Source organism: Corvus kubaryi, unplaced genomic scaffold, assembly GCF_017639235.1.
Source record: "Corvus kubaryi isolate FWS band 111438036 unplaced genomic scaffold, C.kubaryi_AGA036_p1.0 37256, whole genome shotgun sequence".
NCBI classification, from domain to species: Eukaryota; Metazoa; Chordata; class Aves; order Passeriformes; family Corvidae; genus Corvus; species Corvus kubaryi.
The window spans coordinates 6,411,915-6,438,078 of NW_024581076.1; the positions used below are offsets into that span (position 1 = coordinate 6,411,915).

Below are 26,164 nucleotides of genomic sequence, written 5' to 3' on the forward strand. Positions count from 1 at the left end.
AGTGAGAGGGATTTGTCTTTACAAACAAACTGTGGGTTTGCTGATAGGTAAAGATGGATGCTGAGAGATGAAAGAAGCAATGGAAGGAGCCATAAATTCCATAGGAAAAGAAAAATGGGGGGGTATACATTAGAAGGGAGTCTGTATTAAGCAATTCGGGAAGCCGGTACCTCTCAAGTACCTCAGCCAATGGGGAAAGAGAGAGGGAAATGCAGTCGGGAAATTAGGATAAATAGGAGGCTGCGCCCTCCAAAAATTTGAGACACCCCAGGGGAATGCCCCATGGCGTCTCCCTTTATTCGAATTAAGTAACAGGACTCCTCTGTCTCCTTTTTGGACATAAACCTCTGGTGTTTGTGCATTAATTTTCCTGACACCTCCCAAAAGGGCATTTGGGATGTAGTGACGACCCTCTGGGTGACGCCTCCACTGCGTGTCAGCGCCGAATCCTTGCTGTGACACGAAGCCGCTCGCGGGCCCAGCCGGGCAGGCGCTCAGCCCACGGCGGGCTCCACGCCGCCGCTCTCCCGGAAGCCGAGAGCCAGCTCCGGGCCCCGAGGGCGGGGCGGGTCAGCACGAGGGCAGCAGCGGGGAGGGACGGCCCTCGCGCGGGCCCCGCCCCGCGCCTCTCCCGCGGCGCCCCGCCCCTCCGCACTTTGCGTAACCCCGCGGTCACGCCGGCGGGGGCGGGCCGCGCACTGCGTAAACGGCTGCGAGAATCGCCGCCGCGCGCGCCGCGGGCGTAAGCGGCGGGACTTTGCCCCCGCCCCGAGCCCCAGCGCTCCCGTCCCGCCGCCATGGCCGCCCCGGGGCCGGCGCGGCTCCTCCGGGCCGCCGCCGCTTCCTCCCGCCGCTGGCTTTTCTCCTCCACCTCGCCGGCAGCGGGGCCGAGGCCGGGCTCCGCTAGCGCCGCCGCTGCCGGGAGGACAGCGCGGCCGTTCAGCCTCTCTGCCCGGGCGGTGCTCAGGTAAGGGGGTCGCAGCCCGGAGGCGCCGGGCGGGCTCCCCGGGGCGGCGGTCCGGAGGAGCCGGACCGTCGGGCCTCGGCGCTGAGGGCAGCCAGCGGCTGTCTGTGGCACGGGCCGCCCGAGCCGGGCTAGCGCGGGGTGACCTTCCCGCGGAGCCCCTGGCTGGTCCCGGCCCCCTCCGCCCCTCACCGCGCCTGCTCTCGCTGTCCCGCCGGCGGCTGCTTGGCGGTGGCGCTCTGGGGGGGCCCTTCCCCCGAGCTGTGCCCCGTAGGGCTGTGCTGGGCGAGGCCCGCACCGGGCGCGGGTGAGGCTCAGGGTCGGTGTGACCTGGAACTCCGTTGAAATGGCTTGTAACGTTACGGACGCTAAACCAGGGCTCCTGATGCTCAGACTGGTTTTCTAAGAGATTATGACCTTATTAAACTTGCACTTTTTCTTTTTTCCTGGTTTTTTATTTGTTTGGTTTTTTTGGATTTTTTTTCCCCCCCGTGAAAGTCTGGCTGGGCTTGTGGTAAAAGTACAGCACATGTCAGAGAGATCCTCATACTTAAAGTCTCTTCTGCCTTTGGTATAGTTCTTCTGTACTGAAGAGCACTTTTACATCTTTCTTTATGGAACGACTGGGCGTGACACTTAGTGCCATGGTCTAGCTGACATGATCATGTTTGGTAATAGCTTGGACTTGATGATTTCAGAGGTCTTTTCCAACCTAATTGATTCTGTGGTCAGATCTAAATGTGCAGAGCTCCTCCTCTCCTCACCAGTATGTATGAGTAGGTGTTTCAGAATGCTTTACGTCTGTGGGCATTAAATATTCTACAGTCCACAGCTGTAGTTTTGATGCTTATTACATGTTGTCACAGACTATATATGCACAGCCTCCTGGCATGTAGTTTGTATATTCAAAGATAGGTCAGAGTCTACAGCTAACTTTAAGTATTTAAAATGCAGAAGTTTTAAAAGCTTGATGTACTTGGTTGCCACAGAAGTTTTCTTGACTTGGAACAGGACCTGCAGTCAGCAGCCCAGCATCAGGGGTCTAGCCTGGCCTGTTTCCACAAGGTTGGGATAATGCCCTCGACATCAAAACTGTCTCAATACTTTGCTTTTAAACTCTGCTGTAGGTGATCTTTGACTTTGTTCCAGCAGATAATTTAATATGGAGAGAGAGACTTTTCTAGCCTAGGACTCCCATATGAGATGAATTTGCTAGTCAGATCTCTTCTCTGAGGGATCCTGCTGGTAATCAGTTGATTTTGAGATCCCTGCTTTGCAGTTTTTAATTAAAAATATAAAGATGTCTTTGTGAAGTATTGACAGGGGTTTTTTTAAAGTTATTAAAATCATTGAAAAAAGAATCCTATACAGGGAAAGCATTTCCTTATGTAATACTAATGTAAGACCTGTAATCCCCTCATGTCTTTTACAAACAGGCTGAATGCAGAATAGAATCTACTTACATTTGTTTTGCAAGCACACCTGCAAAAAAGCTTATGCAAACAAGTATTTCCAATGTTGTTTATATACTCAGTGTCATAACCTGGCTGAGTGAGTTGGAAGAAAAGGAAAATTCTTGTATATTATTGTGTTCTCCATTTATGCATAAGTTACTTTCTCTGGGCATCATATTTGAGACACAGTTCCTGACCTTTATAGAATCAGCCAGTGTTATTCCAGTAAAAAGATACATCATTGTTTATGTGTGTAAAATTAGCTGTATTTGTGTCTAGAGGATGATGACCTCACTGTACTAAACATTACCTGCGGTGATTCCTGTGAGCAGAGGTTTTCAAGGGTTTCAGTGGAGCATCAGGCATTATGTTTTCATTTCTATTTCCTCCTTTCTCTTGCTCCTTTTTTATCCCATATCCTTCCTTTTAATTTCATGGTGAAATGTAGTCATTTCAGATTTCTTTTATACCAGTCTGGTTAGCTGTACAATGTTTTTGGTGCACAGCATAATAATTGCATGCTTTAAAGCTTAGTTCAGATTTATAACCTCTGTTAATTGAGGCCAGTATAATAGTTTAATTCATGGAACTCCTCAGGCAATTAGGGCTGTTGGATTTGCTAGTTATTAAAAGATCTGAGAATAAGAGCTGGTCTCACCATGTGCAATACCAGGCTAAAGTTATGTTTTGTTTGGAGGAATGTAAGAGGTGATTCTTAACTTGGAAGAAATAGCTGAAGATTCAAAGGATAATTTTTTTAAGGGGGAAGAAGTAGCTGTCGAGGTTTTTGCAGTATTTGCTATTATTTGCATGGGAGGGACAACAAACAGCATTTACAGTTTTCTGGTGCTCCTCTGTGCCTTTGCAGTGTGCTCAATTTAGAGTATCCTTGTGAAGCTTGATAAAAAATGCTGATAGTGCTGTGGCAACCATATGAAGATATTGGTTGTATTTTACATCTGGTGAAAAGCATTTTTCTGAGCATGAATTGGGATATTTATGCTTCATGCAGATAACACAATATAAATTGTGTTCTTCCTGATAATCCTGAGGTTATTCATGCTTGCACGGACCTGGCACATGTTTTGTGTTAATTGCCTGTGACTAGTTCGCAGCGTGATGGTATTTGGATAGTTGTTTTTCTTGATGCAGACAATGTCTGGGTGGATAAAAACCATGTTATTTGAAATTTATAAAGCCTAAATACTGTTTCATGCAGATGTGATTTTATTTTTTTTAATGGTATCCCCCAGCCATTGAAAAGATTGGCTCAGTGTGTGTTTTGAATGTCTGACTAATCTGATTATTACATACACACACTTCTGAAAGTATTTTCACCACCAAGTAAAGCACTAGTGATTTTTTAAAAAAATATTTTGGCTATGTGAAGAGTGATAGAAGGTGGCAATAGCAAAAAAATGGATCTACTGAAAGACTTAAGGAGGCTAGATCTAACTTTACACAAATAAATTTTAGTTTCGATTATAAATCAGGGTGGATTAGGTCCTTCTGAAAGATTAATTACTGTGTCAGTTTTTAACAAAAGTCAGTGACCTGGTGGTGATACTTCAGTCTGTCCCCTTGCTAAATGCCACACCATGAAACATGCACAGCCACAGTGCAGGTCCACAACTGGCTGAAGCAAATACCAGATTGTCCCTACTGACAAGGGCATCTCACTGCTCTTTTCTTGTTTTTGTTGTGGGCAGTGGCACTTTAGCAATTTTGCTTTCTGGTCCAGTTATGTCTACTTTGGTTTTATGGCTGATTTGCAGCCGGATTAGCAAAAGGAGTTGACTTGTGGTAAAACTGGTGTAAGGATGATGGCAGGGTGATTTGGAGCGGGGATCACTCGAACCCACATTTTTACACTGTAAAGAGATTAAATCAATCTGACCATGAAACCTAGATTGTGTTGTTGCAGTAACGCAGCAATTCTAAATTGGTGTAGATTTCATCTAAGGGTCAAATCTGACCCTGCTGGTTCTAACATCTGGGGGTTATTGACCTGTGAAGTTTGGCTTTCAGCCAGTGCATTCCCACACCGAGTTTATTGCAGGGCATTGTGAGCGCTGGAGAGACAAGGAACAAAGGAGCAGGGGTGGGGCTGTTCTTCTTGTGACACTGTGGTGTTTTATCAGATTCAAGTGTAACCACGGGTGAAGACAGCTTCAAGTGTGTTTTGAAAACTGGGGGGGAGTTGACTTGTCATTTACAAAAGTTCCAGGGACCTAATGGGTGCCCAGACATGTTGCTGTTTGGTTCATGGTACTTGTGATTGCCTAATCCTATAATAAAGAGTATGTTTAGGAGATTGGAATAAATATTTAGTACTTGCCATGTCTATACCTTGGGCAGAGCATGCCCAGAAATGCAAGTACACGTTGCCTTGTGTCTCCTGTCAGGGTTGTGTTTGTCATGTTGACAGAAATATTTCAGCAAAGGAGAGTGTACTTTGAGCTCTGGAGGGGCTTTTTGAAACAGTTTAAAATTACACCATCAGACGTTTACTTAGACTCTCAGAATGTGAATCTGTACCTTTCCAGATGCAGTCTGAACCCATCAGTTGTAAACTCCCAGAGGAGGTGGTGAATTTTGTACTAGTTTATCTAAGTGGGTTCTTGTTTCCTTGGTTCTGTTGTGGGAGGTGTTAACATAGCAGAGGAGCAAAATGAAAAGCAGAGTGGTTTCTTCAACCCCCAGAGAACGGTTTGCTGGTGGTCCTCAGATATCACAGGTGACTGTGCAACATAAGTCACATTCTGTAAAGATACATCTTTAAGATTTCTGAATTTTTTTATAGTACACACTTCAGTTGCATTCTGCAGGTCAGCAAGGTCAACTCTTCACTATCAGTTATAGTTTTAGAATGAATTTATAGTTAATAGTAGCTTGTGGCTGCCTTCTGGAGGGTGGACTGAGGGATGATAGGAAAAGAATTGATCATGACATCATAATGAATCATCATGAAGCACACTGCTGCCAGTGGAACTTAAAAGTTGTGGCAAGGTATGAAGTCTACAGCAACAAACATTTATTGTTCTTGTATAACAAGCTAGGACTCAGATTGCTAAAAACACATCTTCTTTTATAAAAGTTATAAAAGTAATTTGTTCACTGATGTTTCAGCATGGCCACTTTCAAATTTTGCCTTTAATATTCAGATATGCAGGTTAGAGTTTTCCAGGGGGTGACTTGATTTTCAAGTTTGCTTATTTTTCTTATGATATTAATCACTCAAGGCCCACAGTTACTAAGAAGAGTATGGGTAGTATGGAGCATGCAGTTCTTAAACATGGATTTCACATGGAAACATAAATTTTTGATTTAGCTTTTTGGTTGTTCAGTTTGTATCTGTCATCTCTTGGCAGATTTCTTCACTGTCCATCCAACAAGTTTTTGTTTTGCTGACTTACTGTAGGAAAGAAAATTGTCTGTTTAAAATTGAATGTGCTGTATTTTATTAGTATATTTAAAGCTTTCCTTTAATTTGGGTGTGAAAATAATATGGAATGCAAAACCATAAGTTTTTTGCATGTTAAAAGCTTTAGTCTTAAGATATTTTTGTGCAGACTTTGAGACGTATTTCTCGTTTGAAAAAAATTGTTTGAAAAGCAAAGAAATATAAAACCTTCTTTCTTTGAAACCCGTGTAAAAACTTTATACTTCACTAGAATTAATATTTACAAGATGAGCTCCTAAGAGAATCTGTGCGTAAAACCAGGAGAATGCTTTTGGAGTATTTCCATTTGTGGGAGGAGAGAAGAACTAAATTTTGGAATTAATAAAGTAAAATGTCTAAAACTGTAAGCAGAAATAGGAAAGTTTAGAATTTATCCTAAATAATAATGATTAGAGCAACAAAAAGTTCGTAAATCCAAAGCCAGAGTTCACAGAAAGGTGGGGAGAGAAACGTTTAAAATAAGCTCCTTTATTTGTTAAAAATACAAATATTGTGCCTAAAATAATTTGATTGTGTTTGGTGAAAGGCAAAACATCTGGATCCCTTATAGCTTGTAGTGACAAAACACCCTCTAAGGGGTTTTTTTTTTCTTACTTTTCATGGTTTTTGTTCAATGTACAGCAGTAAATACCTGTACAATACAGCTTTTAAAAGCCAATAACTTAGGTTTCTCTTTCCTTGGAGTTGATAGTAGCAGTATCAACTATTATTTTAGTGGTATGCAATCAATTCTGAAGCACTAAAAATTCTAAAATTCTTTAATTCTATTATGTAATTTTCTTTTTCAGCTCAGAAGATAAAATAACTGTTCATTTCATAAACCGTGATGGTGAGAAATTAACAGCCAAGGGAAAACCTGGGGATTCACTGCTGGATGTTGTTGTTGACAATAATCTAGACATAGATGGTTTTGGTAAGTAGATGCACTGAACATTTTATTCAGTATCTAGAAACTACGTTCCTCATTCATTTAGATTGGAAAAGACCCTTAAGGTCATTGAGTCCAACTGTAAATGAATATTTATACATAAAACCTAGCTGTACTTCATTTGGATTTTCTCCCCTTCTTTTCCTCCTTCAGGTGCATAGAATATTTTGGTTCAAGTTTAAAAAAAATACTTGGGGTATATCCTAGATCTTGGCTTGAGTATTAAAGAGGGGAATGTGAACAGAGGGCTGTCAAAGTGGAGTCTGAAACATGCCACCTGCAGACCTCTTCTGAGCAGAAAGGTTCTGTTCTGGAGGCAACACAAAACTGGTGTATTCCTAACAGTGTCTGGTTACTTCTGTAGTGCCATGCTGTCTCAATTTATTGCCAGGCTTTTTGAGGCATTATATATGTGCTAGAGGAGTGCACAGTGAAAGTAGCAACCAAATCTGTGTCAGTTAGCAGGGAAGAGCAAGAAGTTTAATTCTTATTAAAGAACTGGGGTAAAGGAGACCTTGTGAAATTCTAACTTGGCACGAATTCTGTTTAAAATCAAAATAGGAGGAAATTACAACATCTCCCTATTTCTTCAAACTTTTGCACTTTCCATAGTTAGAACCATAGGACGGTTTGGGTTGGAAGGGACCTTAAAGATTGTTCAGTTTCAAACGCCCCTGCCCATGGGCATCTTCCACTAGCCCTCATTGCTCAAACTGCTAGACCACGTTTCTCAAAGGTATTAGGTAATGGCAATTAAATACCTTGGGAAGGTATTTATGTGAACATGAGCTGAAAACTTAATAGAAATAATGCAGGAAGTGGTAGTACAATTTTCAGAACTGAATGCATAACGTGAAGCAATTGGTGAGAGAAAAAAGCATCAGAGTATTGTAGCACAGTTTGAAATTTGATGTGTGTTCTAGTTAAGTGCAAATAAATTTTACTGCTAGTGATAAAATCTTTGATAATTATTAAAATCTTAATATCTGAGACAGCTCTTAGGTCTCTAGAGTTGGGTATATCTGGGGAAGAAGAATTTTCTCTTAAATTTGCAATGCAACTAGCTTTATGTATCACTTATTAATTAATGACTCATTTAGGCTTATGTTTGGTCTGCTTGTATGCTACAGTAAATGTTCTCTGTGTCAATATCCGCTGTGGTAAAGCATTGTGGTAAAGTGGGAAAAAGCAATGCTGTCAATAAAAAAGCCAAACTGAAAACTTGGAATAACGTAGCAGTCTTTAATTATAACATATGCTAGTCCCATTTTAATAACCACTTGATAATGAAACATTGTACTAGGGCAGAGAAATAATGTAGTAAAAATGTATGTTCTGTGTTCAGGAAAAAAGTAATGAGGGAAAAGTAAAATGTAAATCCTGCTATTTGCTTCTATCACCAGGGGGCATCCCGTGTGCATTAGTGATAATAGAAATATCTTTGTATAAAGGGTTACGTATCTATTGAATGATTTAGCTGCACTTAGTTTGTTTGTTATTGCCAGTTTTACAGTTGTGGAAAGACCTACTACTGTTCAAAGAGCCTGGTCAGTGTTCTTTCCTTTTCCCCCCCTCATCCCTTCCCTTGCTTCCCAAACATTAAGGATGCTTAAACTGCTGATATGACAAATTCTATGTTTGGCACTTCAGTTAAACTGCTTTTTCATGTGTATTTGAAGATGTGATATAATTTAGAAATTAAATGTTCTAGTACAGTGTCATGCTCACTTTGAATACATGCTTTTGATACTGTAGCAGCATGGTGCTTTCTGTGTGGTTCTTGTGGTCTAATGATGAGTTCCACTATTTCTTTTCATAGTAGTGGTTATACATACAACTTTGCTTTCCTTATTTCCATATGATTACAAAGGTGATGTGGTCACAGTATTTTTGCTTCTGCTCTCCCTGGAAATAAGTAAGTAAGTGAAGATTGGCTAATGTGTTGTCTGCTTCTCTTCTATCAATTTAAATCAGAGCCTGAGGTTTGTAATCTCCTTGGTATTTCGCTTTCCCCCCTCTTCTTGAAGTTGTGTATTTCTTTTTCAACACTGTGGAGAACTTGGTGCCAGCCCAATACAGTGTCAGGGACAAATTTGTTAGATTTCTAACTTTTACTGTGCTGTGATGACCTAATTGCTGTAGCAGGTAGGTGGAGTTGGTGCTTGTGCTGCTCAACCCTAGCACTTGTTAGAGCCTTGACTCGTACTGGAACACCTCATGATCTATGTAGGCCATCTCTCTCTAGGCTGACTACCTTTGTTCCTGTGAATTAGTGTTCTGTTGAGTGAGAAGAAATAAGTATAAAATCCCTCCTCTCTCTACTTCTAAGGAATTTTTTGTGCGTAGCAGGTTTCTGCTGTTGAACTTCTAGAGGAAACCTCAAAACCATGGGAAAGAGAGATAAGAGGGATCAGCATAGGAAATAAATGAAGTAGTGTTGATGGACAGCATTGTCGGCTTTTGCATTCTTATAGTAGGAAGCTTTTCTTCCTTTAAATGGTGGAAAGGGGATTAGTTAAGTATTTTAACTAATCGCTTAGCATTTTTTAACTAATTACTTAGCATTTAAGTAAATTTTAATGCTACAGGAACTGTAGAAATACTATTAACAGTTGAATGCAGAGTAGGTATATGAATGCGGGAATATATGGAACATTAATTTTGCTAATCAACCAAGACTTCTTGTATGAGACAAACACATGTAGGATTTCTTCTGAAATTCAGCTGCAGTTTGAAACTTGGATTTTCTGTTATCTTGATTTATTTTTCTTTAGGTGCATGTGAAGGAACGCTAGCCTGTTCAACTTGTCATTTAATATTTGAAGACCACATATTTGAGAAACTAGATGCAATTACTGATGAAGAGATGGACATGCTGGACCTGGCATATGGCCTCACAGAAACGTAAGGCAACATAACACTTGCCTACATTACTTCCCCAAAGAATGGGAAGAAAGGTTTGCAGATGGGGCAGTCCAATATTTTTGGAGCACCTTAATCAGCTTTTGATAAATAGCTGAATTCTGTTATACAAATGGGACTGCCAAGTTTAAATGTTGTTTATCTGAATTCGTGTTAAAAAGATGTCACTATTGTTTTTGTAACGGAAAAGTGTCAGTTGCCCATACTGTGTCTTCAGAGAGGTCTGGTGCAGAAATGTTAGAACTAAAGAACGACTGTAAACCTAGTTCCTGCCATGAAAGCTCTGCCAGTGCTGTCCTGTGTGTGAATTTTCTTGTTCTTGTTTCTCTTCCCTTCTGTCTTCTGTCCCTTGTTAGTCTGTAGCTAGTTAATTTATTTTATGAATGTGTTTACATTAGTATTTTAGGTTTTGGTCAGATCTTCTTTTCACAGAATCACAGAAGGGTTGAGGTTGGAGGGGACCTCTTGAGGTCAACTGTTCCAACCCCCTGCTCAAGCAGGACCACCTAGATCCGATGCCCAGCACCATGTCCAGACAGCTTTTGAGTATCTCCAAGGATGGAGAGTCCACCTTCTCCAGCCTCTCTGGTATTTATGTACATTGCTAAAATCCTTCCTTCAAGCCTTCTCTAGGACAAACAGTGTAGAGGTATGTCAGTGTACATACTTGTTATGCTTTGACTCATTTCAGAGGGCTCCTTGTGCACACAAACCAGATTCCCTTTTGGGAGAAAGTGATCCTGAAGTGTGCTCTGACTGCTGATAGAAATTAGGATTACACTAGTGGTACTCTAAAGTAAACCTCTGTTCTGCATCACCCCCACCATCACACATCTTGTAATTAGGGTGTCACATCCTCATCACAGACTCATTCCAGGTGGGCTGTTGCACTTGCTGGTGCACAAGTAGCCTTTATCACAGAACATTCCCTCAGGAACAGTAGGCAGCTGTGCCTTGTGAGGTTTCATAAGCCTCATGTTTCAATGGAACTGCTTGTTGAAGTTTTTGAGAATCTTTCCAATGATGTCAGAGGCTTTATACGTGGTCTTTATAGCATAGAGTTTTTTATGACTCTGCAAAGAAGTACTCTGAATTAACTTGTCTGCCTCCTCCTTATATTAGTAAAGGGAATCCTGTACTCATGATTTCTACATAACAATACACTTTCTCACTTCAGGCAAATCTGAACATTTATGGGAGGTTGTAAAGGCAAAGAAGTCAAGCTATGAGAAACTTGTTGTAGCTTCTTTTGTTTTATCCTTTTTCCTGTCACACAAAAACCCGTTTTCACTTTTGAAAAAAACTATATGCCTATTAAGCCTGCCACCTACCACACTAAAGAGTAACTTTTAGGTTCAGGGCCAAAATAATTCCTAAATAGCTCTGGAGGGATATGATATAATAAAAACCTTTTTTCTTTGGCTACCTTTTAAGTAAAGGTTTAAAGCAAGGAGAGTTTGCTGAAGAACTGGGAAACAAGCAAGCCAGAGCTCTCTGCTTAAATGTGTCTATTTTCCTTCTAAGTTCTTCATACCAAATTAAGCTTTAGACCCTCTGAAGGTATTTGGTACTTCTGTTAGGTTTTCCTAGCATCACACATTTTCCCTATGGCCAGGGACCTTCCATATATGTGAGAGGATGACTCTTCTGAAAGACAGAGCTTCAAGTGGCTGGTATTTGCTGCAGGTTACCTGGACTCCTGTGCTGATGTAAATTTGTGTAATGGAGATGCACTTCTATGTTCTGTCATAGGTATAAGCATAACAGCTTATTCTTGTCAGTGACTCTGTATCTGGGAAAATTTCAGCCAGCAACTGCCATGAAAGCTCATGTTTTTTAAAATGAATGATTAATTAGGTTAAAATAAAATTGTTTTGATTAACTGCAGAACAGTAGAAAGTAGTAAGATGGGGGAGTGCAAACCCTGGCAAGTTAAAATAATACTAAAGTAGAAAATAAGCTGAGAAACAGCTTGCAAAAGTAGACAAATATTTTTGTTTCTAACCTATCAGAAACAGGAAACTTTGTCTACAGAGCCAGTGGGTGATGTACAAGGTGCACGTAAAATAGAGCAACATAACATAAAAGTGAAGTTTCTTTTGCATTGTTATTTCTACAAATTTTATGGGCTGCCCATGTACTGGAAGGTTTCTTTGCAGAGGGTGTCCTGGTGTATTTTGTGATCTTCTTTCGAACTGATGTATCCATAGAAGTAGTATCACTGCAGGTAAATAAACTGAGTGGTAACAAATAGTAATGGCTATGTAGCATTCACCCAGGAGCTCTATTGGCATTCAATATGGCATTTTTGACCTGCTGTATGTAAGGCTTAATTAGTTGCTTTGAAACTGTTTCCACATCAAAGGAATAGGAAGGTGGCAACCCAACTTTTTAAATGAGAGTCAACGTTTTAAAATGAGATCTGGAGCTGAAGAACACTGTTCTGATCCTGTGGGCTGTTGCTTTTCTATACTATCTACTATGGGCAAGGAAAGAATTCAACAGAGCTTTTGTAGAGGGATGAAGCAGATATGGAAATTCTTCATATAAGTCACTGAGATGAAGAAAGATCTTGTAATTCATGCAGTTTACTTAGGTCTAGAAATCATTTACTAAATTTTGAGTTGCAACAGCATAAGAGCAAAGGCCCTGTAAAGGATAAGTAATTGGTTAAAAAAAAAACCCATATCTTTTAACAAGAAGTATTAAGCTGCCTGGTAAGAGTATGTGGTCATCAGCATGATGTAAAGGTGGTGGTGCTAGGTTTTAATTAGTGTGAGCATCCTCGTGAAAGACTCAGGAAAACACAGTGAGGAGTAAGGTTTATTTACAGTGATGTGGCAGTATCATCACCTGCCTGTGAAAACACGCACGAGGATTTTGTGCTCTTGAGCAATAGGAAATGACATTTGGAATTAAAAGGCAAATGCAGATAAATGCATATGGAGAGGTGGATAAAAGAGTGGGAACTTCACATTCTTGAAACAGGCTGTCAGCTAGCTAGTGTCTTGCCAGAGACTGGTGCTACAGAACATTGCCCATCCTTGCTGATGTCTTTAGTATTCTATACTTAAATACTGAGGCATGGACATTGAATTAAAAGTTATCCCGGCAATAAAAACAGCTTGTGATGTCTGCAGAGTTTTGTTGTGGTACTAAATCTTCTGATTTTAATTGCTCATGTTCAACATCTGGTTTTCTCATGCTGAATGATAGGTCTAAAAATGGAGGATGACATCTGCTCCAGTGCCTTGATTACGTTATCCTTCTCCTTCCTATGTTTCTTGTCTTTTCACTCTTACTTTTCTGGTTTAAACCCAATTTTGAGTTTTTTAGTGTGAGAACACTGAACCCTGGATGGGGGGTGGTTAGGCTTTGCTTTTTCTGAGGCAATGAATCTGAATGAAAGCCTTTATCTCTTCAGAGATGCCAAATGTCCCTTGTGAGATCAAGCATCACTCCCTGCACTGGACTGACCTGTTAGTGACCCACTGAAAAGGGAAGGGTCACCCGTATTCTGCATTCGCAGTGAGCAGGAAGTACTCAGTGTGGAACTTTCCAGTGTGCTGAGCTCTGGTCTGGCTGTAAATCCTGACTATTGCCACACAGATCCTTGTGCTGATGCACATGGTTTGCTCCTGTGCTTGATTACGGCCCTGCACAAGAGTGGTTGTTCCTGGTTCGTGGTGTTTGGGATGGCTGAGTGTTGGACACATAAGGGGGTAAATGCTGTTAGATTGCTGGTGGGCTAGAACTAACAACAATGTCCTGTTTCCCCACAGATCACGTTTAGGCTGCCAAATCTGCTTGAAGAAATCAATGAATGATATGACTGTTCGAGTACCAGAAGCTGTGGCTGATGCTAGACAATCAGTAGATATGAGTAAAAACTCCTAAAAGAAAATATCCTAGGGGTTTTAAAGAAGCTTAATTATTTTTATAACTTATTTTTAAATGTGTAATTAAATATGGAAACTTACATAATTGTGAGTTATTTTATATGACTATCAATATTAGATTAATGCTATTTTAATTTTCTTTATAGAACCTCTTATATTTTTACGCTTAAAATGCAATAATACTTCTTATAAGTAATCATTGGATTATAAACATTAGCAAGTGTATTACAGATTTCATATAACATTATTCTGCCAAAACATTTAATGACATTTAAAAACTGGATCACCTGTACAGGACTTCTCCTAAAACAAACCCTGAGTATTTCTAGGTGTCACACATGGATGTGTAAGAGAAAAGAACTTGTAGGACTGCACGGGGTCTTTTTGAAGTGTTGCCATTAAAGATGGTGTGCTCAGAGCTAGTTTGGATTCTCAGTAAATATGATACTTCCTCAGCAAATAGTGGATTTTCAGGATAGGAATTTTCCGAACTTTGGAATCTTAATGAGATATGTGGCAAATGTTGTCTTACAAAAATACTGCTAAACCCATGAGTTCTAAAGGCCATGTTACGGTTTAACCCAGCAGGCAGCTAAATGCCACACAGCCGTTCACTTGCACCCACCACTGCCCAACCCCCTTCCAAATGGGAGGGGGGGTAGTCTTGGGGGAAAAAAAAAAAAGAAATATTCATGTGTTGAGATAAAGACAATTTAATAGGACAGAAACAGAAAGGAAAACAACAGTAATAATGATAAATAAAATACATAAAACAAGTGAGGCACAACGCAGTTGCCCACCACATGATGACTAATGGCCAGCCAGTTTTGGAGCAGTGAACCCCAGCCAACTTTGGCCTCAGTTGGTATTTTGAGCATGACACCATACAGTCTGGGACCTCCCTTTGGTCACTTGGAGTCTGCTGTCCTGGCTCTGTCTCCTCCCAATTCCTTGTGCACCACCAGCTTCCCTCATTGGTGGGGTGGGGTGAGAAGCTGAAAAGGCTTTGACTTAGTTGTTGCTAAGCTGTGTTTACACTATAACACCAGTGTGTTATCAACATTATTCTGATTCTAAATCCAAAACAGCACTGCACCAGCTGCTGGGAAGAAAATTAGCTCTCTCCCAGGTGAAACCAGGACAGGCTGATGCAGGATCTTGGCACCTGCAGCTTAACAATGGCCCAAATCAGGTATTGGTAAACCTCAACAGTATGTACATTTAACTACACCACAAATACTGGAATAGACAGGGCTTTAGAAGAGTGAATCCTTGGAGCTGTGTAATGGGAAAACATAGCAACTGGATTTACAATTTACCCATCACAAACTCTTACTGTACTCTGGAGATGGCTGAGTTGGGATTGAACAGGGCCGTGTTTGTCAAAATCAGATTTGTTCTGAAATCTTTATCCTTTTTTAGTTGTGAGCTTGTGCAGGAGGCAGGCTGATGTTAGGTAGGGTGTTCAGCTTGAAGAGATTGCTAGATTCTGGGCTTTGCTCTCAGGATCATTTTAGTAATGGTTGATGTGAAATGACCAAGTATATTTGTTTCATAAAAATGGCCTAGGTTCCTCAGAAGGTATAGGGAAACCCCTGTGGTGAGATGGTGTCTGGATTGATGATGAAGAGCTTTCAGTTCAATATTGTTTTAGTCTTCCTAAAGTAGCCCAAATAAAATAATGTTTCTAAGACTATTACTCTCTCCAACTTTACATAAATACTTATATGAACTGGTTATCACCAGTAGTTGTTACCTTCTGATTTTTTGGGCATTTTTATATATATATATATAAACTATGTTTGTTTACATTTGAATGATCTAATGAATTCATTAATGCTTTGTTTGAACTGGCAACAATGATATCTGGACATCTTTTCTTGCATTATTATATGTATGGGATGGGAGAAAAATTATTTTTCCAGTGTCAAATATTGGGATTATTTTGAGCTTTATAAAGAGGAAAAAAAAAAGTCCTTCTTTGTTGTAAGAATTAGTATATTCTATAACTGTATTGAAAATAGATGTGGGTCAGATTCTTTTATTTCCTGAGTTACCTCATTTCCTTCTGAGTTCCCCTTCAGCTTTGCCCTAATGCAAGATATACTAATTGTGGTCTGCTCAAAACTTAATCGTGAAGGGGTTTCAGAATACACTTCTGATGTCATCTGATTCAAACTAAGACTTCAGAATTAAAGTTTTCAGGCTTTATGAAGGGCATAGAGTAGAAGGTCAGGGAGAAGGGTGGACATAAATTGACGAAATGTTCTGAAGATGCTGCTGTCTTCCTCTTCTGCTGCTGTGACTCTAACCATGACTTAGAGGTTGCCTTCACACAGATATTAAGGTAAATCTCACTTTGTATTGCCTTTGTCCTGAGCTCATTTATATACAGTTATTACTATTAAATCTTGAGGGTTTGGGTTTTTGTACATGAGACAGCTCATCAGCTTCTAAGAGAGGGAACTTGGGTCATAACCAGATGTGCTGTGTGTTCGTACATCAGAAAGAAATCTGATGTTTCAGTATAGCTGTGAGGTTTAGGGGTGGATGTTGATTATTTATTGAGTTTTGGGGTCTTCTTGGGTTTTGTTTTGGGTTTATGGGGTTTTTTTTCATTGGGTTATTTGGGGGTTTTTTTCATACAGCACCAGGTACTTCTAGTGGGAATCTTGAAGTGCTTAACACTGTGTTAAACAAATGTGAAACAGCTCCCAAGTGAGTTTTCTTTCTAAGCCAAGGTTGTTTTGTTGTGCGTTTCCTGTGACAGCTTCTCATTACAAAGACTTTGACTCTCCTATAGTGTGCCTGTGGAATGAATTACTCAGCACAGCAAGGCAAAAAAGGACACTTCGAAGTTCATTTTGAATTCTAGAGGTATCCCATATTGCATGCAAATGGAAATCTCAGAACACAAAGGAACTGACTTGTAGTCCCCAAAATTCACAGCTCAGAGATAATAGTTTATTGTCAAAATGATTTGCAAATAAATCTTATTTTTAACCTCTTTCTGACACCTCTTGTTTTATGGATTTTTCCTTCCTTCTTCTCCAAGCTATTGGATGTATTTCTGGGTGAAAAATGGAACTTACCCATTAAAGGTGCACGTTTAAGTGTAAGTATGAATTCTTGTGCAGTGACACACAATTATAGTATCAGTATTAGTTGAATACATATTTACTTCCCTGTCCAAATAAAAATTACAGGTAATTTGCTTTCTAAAACCATTCCTTGCTCTGCTAAAAGATGGGGTGAGTGGGTTTCTTCTCTCTCCCCCCCCTCAAAAATGAGGAGCAAATCAAAACTGACGTTGTTTCCTTTGTGTCGCAAACTAAACTTTAGAAGCATACTCAAAGTCTGGGGCTGGTACAGACTTTTTACTTCACAAGCATTGGGGGAGTGGTGGGTTACACTTGTCTTCTGTTGCTTGTGGCTAAAAAGGTCCTTTGGATTGGGTTGTTTGTGAACAAGGCCAAAAACATCCCTCTGCCTTTTCAAGAGCGGAGAGGAGCTTGTCTGTGGCTCTAGACTGTGTCCCTTCCCTCCACCCCTTCAAACTGCAGTCAGGCCCAAGCCTGCAGTCCCACCTGTGTGATATTTGGGTGTTTGTGTGGTGTCTGAAGGGGAAAAAAGGGTGTGCCTCGCATTTTCACACCACCCCATCTTGCTATGTCAGGAGAAGTTCCCATTATCTGGACTGCAAGCTGTCGTGAGAGAGAAAAAAGGCAAGTTCTGTAGGCAGTTGGTGGCTTCTCAGACAAAAACTAAATCTTGAAATTTCATTATTTTTTGCTATGGGGCTCCAAAAGATTTAACACAGCCATGTCCAAACCTAATTCACATCCCGGTTGGAGGCAGGTTGAAAAGGCCATGTCCGAAAAAGCTGCAGTGACAAGGCAGTGCTTGTCCTGCTTGCAGGTCCAGGCTAGAGTGGAGAGGAGATTTCCTACAGCCTGTATTTTGCCCTTGCAAGGGACAATGTGGTATACAAAAAAATCCTTACTCCTCGGGAGAAAAAAGGAGAAATAATTCTTTAAAGGAGGAGAAGAGATGCTCAAGCTGAGTCACTGAGTTACCAAGTAGCAGAAAACATTGGGAAGAGTGCAACTGCTTGAGCTGATTTCTCCTCAAGTGCTCTGAAAAGATGAAAGAGTAGGAATTTCCTGCATTGTGGCAGGGGCTGTGGCTGTGTAGGTCCATGTGCTGCTGTGGCCTGCAGTGCCTTGGTGTTTTCTCTCCCCGTTGTGCTGCCAGGAGAGTGACAAGGGGCACAGCCCATCCATAAACAGGCATTAAAAGTGTAAATGATGGCATGAAAAGTAACCGTGAGATTTACTTTCTAATCTACTGGCCACCACTTGCTTTTTATGGAGTTAACCAGGGGTTTTTGATGTGAAGTAGTCCAGATTTCAAAATGTCTTTAAAAGAGTAATTTCTCGCCAGCAGTGGTTTAGTATTTGCAGCTTCAACTCTTCATCAAAAAGCTGTTGGTTTATTGTGCTTGGCCAAGCGTCTCTGCGGCTGCCCTTCAGAGTTCTGGAAGTTCCCTTGATCCCAGGAAAAGGTTTTTCCATGCATTCACACTGCCCCTGTGCTTCCCTGTGTCAGGTTACCTCTGTCCAGCCGGCATCATGTTCCCTGCGCCTACCCACCTCCACAGCGCGGTGCCTCCTCCCCCGAGCCGGCACTAGGGCGCGTCCCTCGCATCTGCGAGAGATGAGAGAGGATAAAACGGGTTTGGAACAGGCTTGGTGCGACCTTTCTTGGGTCCGCTCAGGTACAGAGCAGCTGTCCCGCTTCTGCCTCTTTCCGAGTGCGCGTGTTCCCGACATTCCCCCGGCTGGTGCTGACCCCAGGTGGTAAATCCGTGCAGCACAGCGCTACAGGAATTAAAACCCGCGCGTGGGAGCGCCCCGCTCAGGCACCGCGCTGCCGGGAGCCGCTCGCTGTGCGGCCGCCTCGGGCGGCCCTGGCGGGGAAGGGAGCGCAAAGCGCTGTTGCTGCCGCGGCGGCAAGGCTGGGCGTGTGCGCCCGGACACACAGATGCACGGACACACAGCCAGCGCACACACGCCGACGGAACGCGCCGCCAGCCATCTGCCGCGTGAGCCCCAGCCCCGCAGGCACCAACACCTTCGGCTGTGAGCTGCTGGGGAGCTCCTCCCCGTGACAGTCCTGGGAGCAGGCCCGCCAGGGGCTCAGCCGGCTCTGGTGGGGCCATGGGGGGGTTCCCCTGCCTGCCCCGCTGCTTCTGTTCCCGTGTCGTGGTGGCAGTGATCCGCCAGTCACGTAACCTAACACTATTCAGCGTGGGACATTCGTGCTCCTGCCTTCTCCAGCACTGCGGCAGGCAGGAGGGCATGGATTACACATGGGAAGTGGTAGCAACCGGGGACGCTGCTGCCGTGTTAAGTAACCTCTTCCAGATACTCCAGGGAAGTCTGCAAGCCCCTGTGGCAGCTGTACCTGCTTGCAGCTATGGCTGAATTGGTTTTCCTCCCGCTGGCAGCAAACTGCCACTGGCAGCTGGTCGTCTGAAATCTCTGGATTTGGAGAAGTCTGCCATCTCACTGAAGGAAATACCAGGCCATAGACGGCATTCCTCCTTCAGGATGTGTTTGATCAAAAATCTCTCCTTAAGGATCCAGTTTTGGATCAAACAAATATCCGGATAAGTTGGATGTTTTTTCTCCATCCAAGTGCATCTGAGTAGACTTAGGGGCAGGTTAGCAGCTCATTTTCGTTTTACCCTTCTTCGAGGAACAGCCCTGCTTTGCATGGGTAAGCCAGCACCAACTTTTGATACGGTGAGTGCTCACAGGCTTTACTGGGAATGGCTTGGAACAATGGCATTCCCTTCCTAGAAAACTCTGACTGGAAGGGAGAAAGAGAGGGAGAGGGGACACAGTGATGCAGCTGCAGCTTCTCGGATCCAGGACATACCCCACCCAGGGAGGAAGCAACGGGTTTTGGCTGCAGATTAAGGGAGAAGGTGTCACCTCAGAGGAATGTTTAACAATAGATGAAAATAGCTGTAAAAGAAAACAAATGGTGTCACAGAGACAAGGAACGTGGTAGCTCAGAGTGATAGGGAAGCTCGTTCAGGCTGTGGTTCAATTCCAGGGACTGATGACTGTCAGGAGGGAGCACAGCAGGGGATGGCTGGAGCAGGAGAGTCTCTACTTCAGATTTCAGCACTTTTTGGTTTTTTCTTCCAGCCTAATTGAGTTGTTATGATCATCACAGCCTTTGGATTTTCATGGGAAAATCAGGAAAAACATGTTCTGTCCTGGCATGGAGAAATAAAAACAATCAATGTCCCTTGTCTTGAAGTTTCCTGCCCCTCTGGGGCTGTCCTTCAAGGAGAAGGGCAGCACAGGAGTCTCTGAGGCAGAGGTCTGGGAAGCACAGCAGAGCTGCCCTGAGGGTGAATGTTGTCCTGGCAGGGAAGCTCAGCAGACTGGGATCTCCCTCTGCTGAGTGATGTATACAGAGAGTGTACTTCCAACTTGAACAGCCTGTATCTGAGCATTGAACGAGAGCTTCACATTAAAAACTATCTTAATTAAATACCTCATCACTGGTCTTTATTCTCTACTATTTTGCCTTTTATCAAGTATTTGGTTAAAAAGGTCAGGAAAGACCTAGCTTCTGAGTTGGCTGTTATAGTACTTACTTTTGGAGGCAAAAATTCCTAAAGGGGGGACAGGACATCAGAGACCTTTACAGCAGCACACAGAAATGAAGGGGGAAAGCCAATTACTGGGGAATGGGAGTTAATTCTTATAATAAAAGTACAGAGTAACCACCAGGTATTTGCTATGGTATTTCACTGCTTATGTAACTGGCTAATCAGTGCTGCCAGCACTGGGCTGCTCCTGGGTTACCATAAAGCCACCATATATAATACCTTTAAATCCATTTCTACTTCCTTCCAGCTGAAGAGCCTCCATAATGGCTCTAGATCATGGGAAATTTGAAACATCAACATTCCCCTGAGGGTCAAGTGCCAGAAATTCTTACTCTCTGGCAAAATAATTTCCCCCAATATTTTTGCCAGTGAGTGAAAAATAAGCTCAGAGCCTGAAGTGAGCTTGACTGCAAGTGTAACCTGTGCAAGTGCAACTGACCCAGGACCTGACTGATGCAGACACAGGCAGCAGTTTGTGTTTTCTGCAATTAGATGATGTTTACCAGACCAATATGAATTTTTTAGCTCCTTCAAATCTGGAGTGCACTCAAAAATACACGGGAAGGTCCTTTTGCTGTAAACCCGTGGTCACCTTCAAGCCTGGATGGAGACCCACATTATTTAAGGATTTCATTCCTGCCAGAAAATTTGGGTGGATGCTGCTCTGACAGCAGGTCTGAATCTGTAAACACTTGACCCAAATCCATGGAGGAAAGAAAAAGACCCTTTGCCAATCCTTGTCACTTGCTCCTCATCTCTCCAAAATAAACAGGCTGGTATGTTTTGGTTTAGCAAAAATGTTTAAGCAAATTGCATTTGACACAAGTCACAGTACTGTTTCAAAAGTGCAAACCACAATATTCCTTCCAGAGCACACTGAATATTTAGAAATAAAAGCAAACCACTTGGCCAGGCCCCACTGGTGCATGCACTGAGCTCCCAGCCCTCTCTGCTGTTACTTCCTATGCTGCTTCTGCAGGAGAGCCCCTGATTTATTGACTGTTTGCCTCCCACTCCATTGACTGCAGCTTCTCATGACTTCCACTCACTCAGTGGGTTCATTTGTTAGGTTTTTCTTCTGCTCAGTTTACGTCCTTTTTATGGTGTTCCTTTGTCAGAGAGACATCAGATATGCTGCAAAAATTTTCTTTATACCACACAAGTCAACATTCACGTTGAAAGCAAGCTCTGCTCGTTTCAGTAGTAATGAAATTCTTCCGCTTTCTCTTACTTTCCAAGTAAGAGGACCGTGATGCCTGGAATCGCAGTGGGGTAAACTGCTGGTAGAAACACAAGCTCTCCAGGAGCTACCAGAGTAAATAGGAAAGTGGAGCAGGAGCAGCTCCTGGCTCCAGTGCCACATCACTGGCTGTGGCCCCTCTTCCATGCCCAGGAGCTGCAGGTGAACCCAGGGCTTCACCCCGCACGACGCTAACACGCAGCTCAGTGGCCATGGAGGAGCTGCCCAACTGAATTTGTGGAGCCGACACTCCCAGAGCCATGCAAAGCCAGAAAACCTCAGGTGTCTGCTGCGTGGATTTTGCCAAAGCTCTTGTTGCAAAGTGCTGGAGCTGCGTTGGGTGGCTGAGCAGAGAGCAGGAGACAATTTAACTGGTGACTGCACACAAACCTCGCATCTGAACAGCTCCACCTGGCACTGCGGCCTCCGTACGCTGCCTCCGCCAGGCACGGCTCTCCCTTCTAGTGCTGCTGACTTGGATGTGCTCCTTAGAAACACTACCATCATTTCTTCTGAAAAGGTGAAGCAGCAGAAGCCTGGGACCTGCTTCTGCTTTTTCTCCCAAGTTATCCATGGCTCTGAGGCCATCTGTAATGTCAAAGTGTTCTTTTCCTAATTTCATAACCTTGGTATTAGGGCTTTTGAAAAAAATCCCCCATTCCTGACAACTTCTCCAGGTCCTGGCTGGGAGATTTTTTACTTCCAAACTGAATTTCAGGCTACAATATTGTCATAATTACCATTTTTATTTTCTTGTGGAAAATGTGAAATAAACTGCTGATTTTTTTAAATTATTTTTTTCTTGAAAAACAAAGTGTGAAATCTGAATATTTTTCCTTTTGTATTGCTCTTTACACATGCTCTTCAGTGAAGCAGTTAATTTAAAATGCATGTGCAGAAAATCACTTCTGGTTGGCACATGATACCATTTAATTCTGGTAAATATTTTCCAAGTCTGGTAAATACTGAAATTATCTCTCTATAGCACAGGATCTAAAAGGTCTTTTCTAACATTGCATTATATTTCAAAATGATAGACAGAAGGCTATAAACCCCAGATATCTGCCTGGGGAGTCACCCAATCTCAGAACTGTTAGGGTTAGAAGGAACATTCAGGGATCACCTATTTCAGCCCTCAGTGCATTTGATTAGGCAGCTGCATAAACTCTGTGCACCTGGTAAGTTTGTGGCATAAAATTTCTAGTGCATCTGATAAGTTTGTTGCTGAACTTGTTCTGATTTTTGAGGAAATTGATGGTACTGAAATTTGGTGTGTGACTTTATTGGTTTAATATGTTAAATAATTCATGGTACATTATAAACCATTTGTTCTTAACAATTTTTTTTCACTCAAGTATGATACCAGGAGTATTGCCCACACAAGACATTTTCTCAATGGCCTATAAAAGCAGCTTTACTGCTGTTTTTCATAAATCTAAATCCCAGGAACAAGGATTCAGTTGAAGTTCAAAGGTTTTTCTTAGTGTAGATCTTCTGGTGTGACATATGTGAACCCAATGTGTCCTACTCTGGCATGAGCTGAGTAACCACCATGGGGATAAGGGGGTTTAGAAGGCAAAACTGTTCTCCTAGCAAAAGAAAAAAATCCAGAGAAAGCTCTTCAGAGATGAAGGCTGAGAAGGAAAAATAATAACTGTTAGGAAACCACTCAGTTAGAAAAATAGCCAAGTTCATGGAGTCCATAATATTTAGTATCTGAAATAATCATGAATTTCTCTTTGAAGTTTTACCTTTTGAAAGTGGATGGATCCCTTCAGAATCAGAAGCTGAGAGCCAGAAGTGGAGTGCTGTGAATGCACATCTCTTGTGGGTTACTGCATTCTTCTGGCTCTTTAGCAGCTCTCCCAGTTAGTCAGGTTTGGTGAGTAATGGTCATTTAGTTTTTACCCAAAGAGTTTCCATAAAAGCATTTTGATTGAACATGACCCATGGCTTTTGGTGCTGTACGTGCTTCAGCAAGATCTGCCTCCATTAGGCTCTTGTTTGAGATCGGGATGGGTGGGGCGTGCCTGGAGGGCCACAGAGGTTGTAGGTAAAAAAAAAACAATGTAGGTCTAAGAAAATTTATTTTTAGGTATGATCTTCCAACTAGGTTGTAATTAGTCAACATTTTTCAACATATACCCAGAAGGAGGAGAAATCTTTATGATCTTGGGAGAAATCTTTATGATCTTTTTGTTTTCCCATCAGTCTGTACAGAGAATGTAAATACTCAGATGCTATCATTTGTCTTAGGAAATTAAGGAAATTAGAGTGGGAGGGTTAGAGACATTTTTAGTGGGAGGGTTAGAGACCCCTGGCTCTGCATCCAAGGATTTTTTTTTTTGTGATTCATCATGGGTAAGGAACTTCCATGCTGTGCCTCAGAAGGTGCAAACCCTTAGGTCCGTTTCCCACTGCTGAAGGGTTGACTTTTAATCTCTCCATTTGTGGGTCTTGGGCTGTTTTAGTATGAAGGGAGTTTGATATGGTGCACCTCTGCTCCCAGGGCTGTGTGCCCACTCCCTGCCTGCACTGCCCTGCCTCGTTGGCCCCTTGTGGAAGCCTGTGTCTCAGGGGCAGTGCCAGGGCACAATGACAGCCCTGTCACCACCAAGGCACTTCTGTCTGGCCAAGCCCGTAATAGGAACATAGGATAAGGGGTGATCTGAGGAGCCTTTATGGTTCATTTCTTTCCCCATGATCTGTGGAGGCAGGGGTTTTTGGGGTTTTTTAAATTGTTTGGGGGGGTTTGATGAAGGTTGACAGTCATCTTAGGTCTAGCCCAGTGCTTCATGACAGTTCTTTCTGCTCACTGGGTGTTTGCTGTGTGTGGTTTAGGGTCTATATTTGATAGAGCTCTATGCTCAAAATATTTGCTAAATCCAGTTTTGTCAAGAACTATGCAACCAAATGGCTTCATGCATCCTCTCTACCTAATCTTTGTTGTTCAAATGGAATTTGAAGCTCAAATTGACTCATAACCTCTTATTTTTTACCGTGTGCATGTTCAATTGATCTCTGGGTTGAGTGTGTGTGTGCTGCTTTCTTGCTTTTCAGGTTAGGACAGTCCACAGCAGAGTGTCTTTCTGTCTTAGGAGATGATCTTTGGAAGGTGTCCTGAAAGTGTATAAATACAATAGTGTTGGAAACAGAAATGTGGCATTTATTTCTTGGGCCAAATATCAAGAGGCAAGCAGGAAGTTAAAAGGGTAGTACAGAAACTGTGTTATTTAAATGTATTTAATGGGTAATGCTGATAAGTGGTGAGGACATTATTGAAAAGCTTTTGTTACAGGGAAGGATAAAAATAGAATTGATATCTCCCACGGGCAATTACTTTTAAAAATCACAGCTTGTTCCCTGTCTCAGAAGCTTGATGGGACGATAGAGCTCTTGTATGGGAACAGAAAGGACCAATATGAGAAAACTCAACTCTTGCTTTGTGCCAGGTTCTCTGTGTGAAATTCTCCTCTCCCCACCACACCTTGCTCTTACTTCTGCAAGACCAAGGGAAGGGCAGCTTGAGGGGTTCAAAGGGCCCATGAACACACAGCAGTGCCCTTGGCAGCCCAAAGCAGGGATCACGAGGTGAGTGCTGGCTGCTGCTGCCAGAGGGTGGGGTTCAAGGCTTCTGCCAAAGGCACCTCTGGCTTCAGGCAGCCTCTGGGATGTGCAATGCACCAACCCCCTCCCACATTACCCCACTACACTGAGGTCATATCTAGCAGGTTTGTGACTGCCTGTCAGTGCACTTCAAATAGAGGTAGCCATGGCTAGAGCTGGTCCTTCTAAATCCCACCTAAAATGGGATTTAACACAAATTCTACCTAAAGGCACCTAAATCCTAGAGAACCACTTAGGCTCCTGCCTAGACCTATGTGGCACAACACCTGTGCCACATTTCTGTCGTGGTGTAGCCCCAGCCAGCTGCCAAGCCCCATGCAGCCGCTCGCTCACTGCCCCAACAGTGGGATCGGGGAGAGGATCGGAGGGGTAAGAGATGGAAAAACTCATGGGTTGGGATAAAGACAGTTTAATAGGGAAAGCAGAAGCCATGCACATAAGCAAAGTAAAACAAGGGATTAATTCACTGCTTCCCTTGGGCAGGCAGGTGTTCAGCCATCCCCAGGAGAGCAGGGACCCATCACATGCAATGGTGACTTGGGAAGACAAATGCCATCACTGCAAACATCCCCCCTTCCTCCTTCTCCCCCCAGTTTCTACACTGAGCATGATGTCACATGGTCTGGAACATCCCTTGGGTCAGTTGGGGTCACCTGTCCTGGCTGTGTCTCCTCCCAACCTCCCGTGCATCCCCAGCCCCCTCCCCAGCCTGGCAGTACAGAAGCAGAAAAGGCCTTGGCTCTGTGCAAGCCCTGCTCAGCAACAACAAAAACATCTCTGTATTATCAGCACTCTGCTCAGCACAAATCCAAAACACAGCCCAGTACCAGCCACTGTAAAGACAATTAATTCTACCCCACATCCTGCCCTCTGCCAGGGGTCTGTCTCCAGGCTCAGACTGAGCTGGTTGGTGCAGCTCTGTGGGATTGCTGACAGCACTGTTCCTTGCTCAGCCACCCCACATCCTTCTCTCAAT

The 26,164-nt window shown here is 42.7% G+C and overlaps 1 protein-coding gene across 1 annotated transcript; it reads left to right on the plus strand.

Annotated features, from left to right (window-relative positions):
• Positions 1-750: 750 nt before the first annotated feature.
• FDX1 (ferredoxin 1) lies at positions 751-16,644 on the plus strand. Its single transcript, XM_042023867.1, has 4 exons — positions 751-967; positions 6,670-6,794; positions 9,584-9,713; positions 13,514-16,644. The coding sequence occupies exons 1-4, from the start codon at positions 798-800 to the stop codon at positions 13,626-13,628; spliced, it is 540 nt and encodes a 179-aa protein (XP_041879801.1). The 5' UTR covers positions 751-797; the 3' UTR covers positions 13,629-16,644.
• Positions 16,645-26,164: the final 9,520 nt, after the last annotated feature.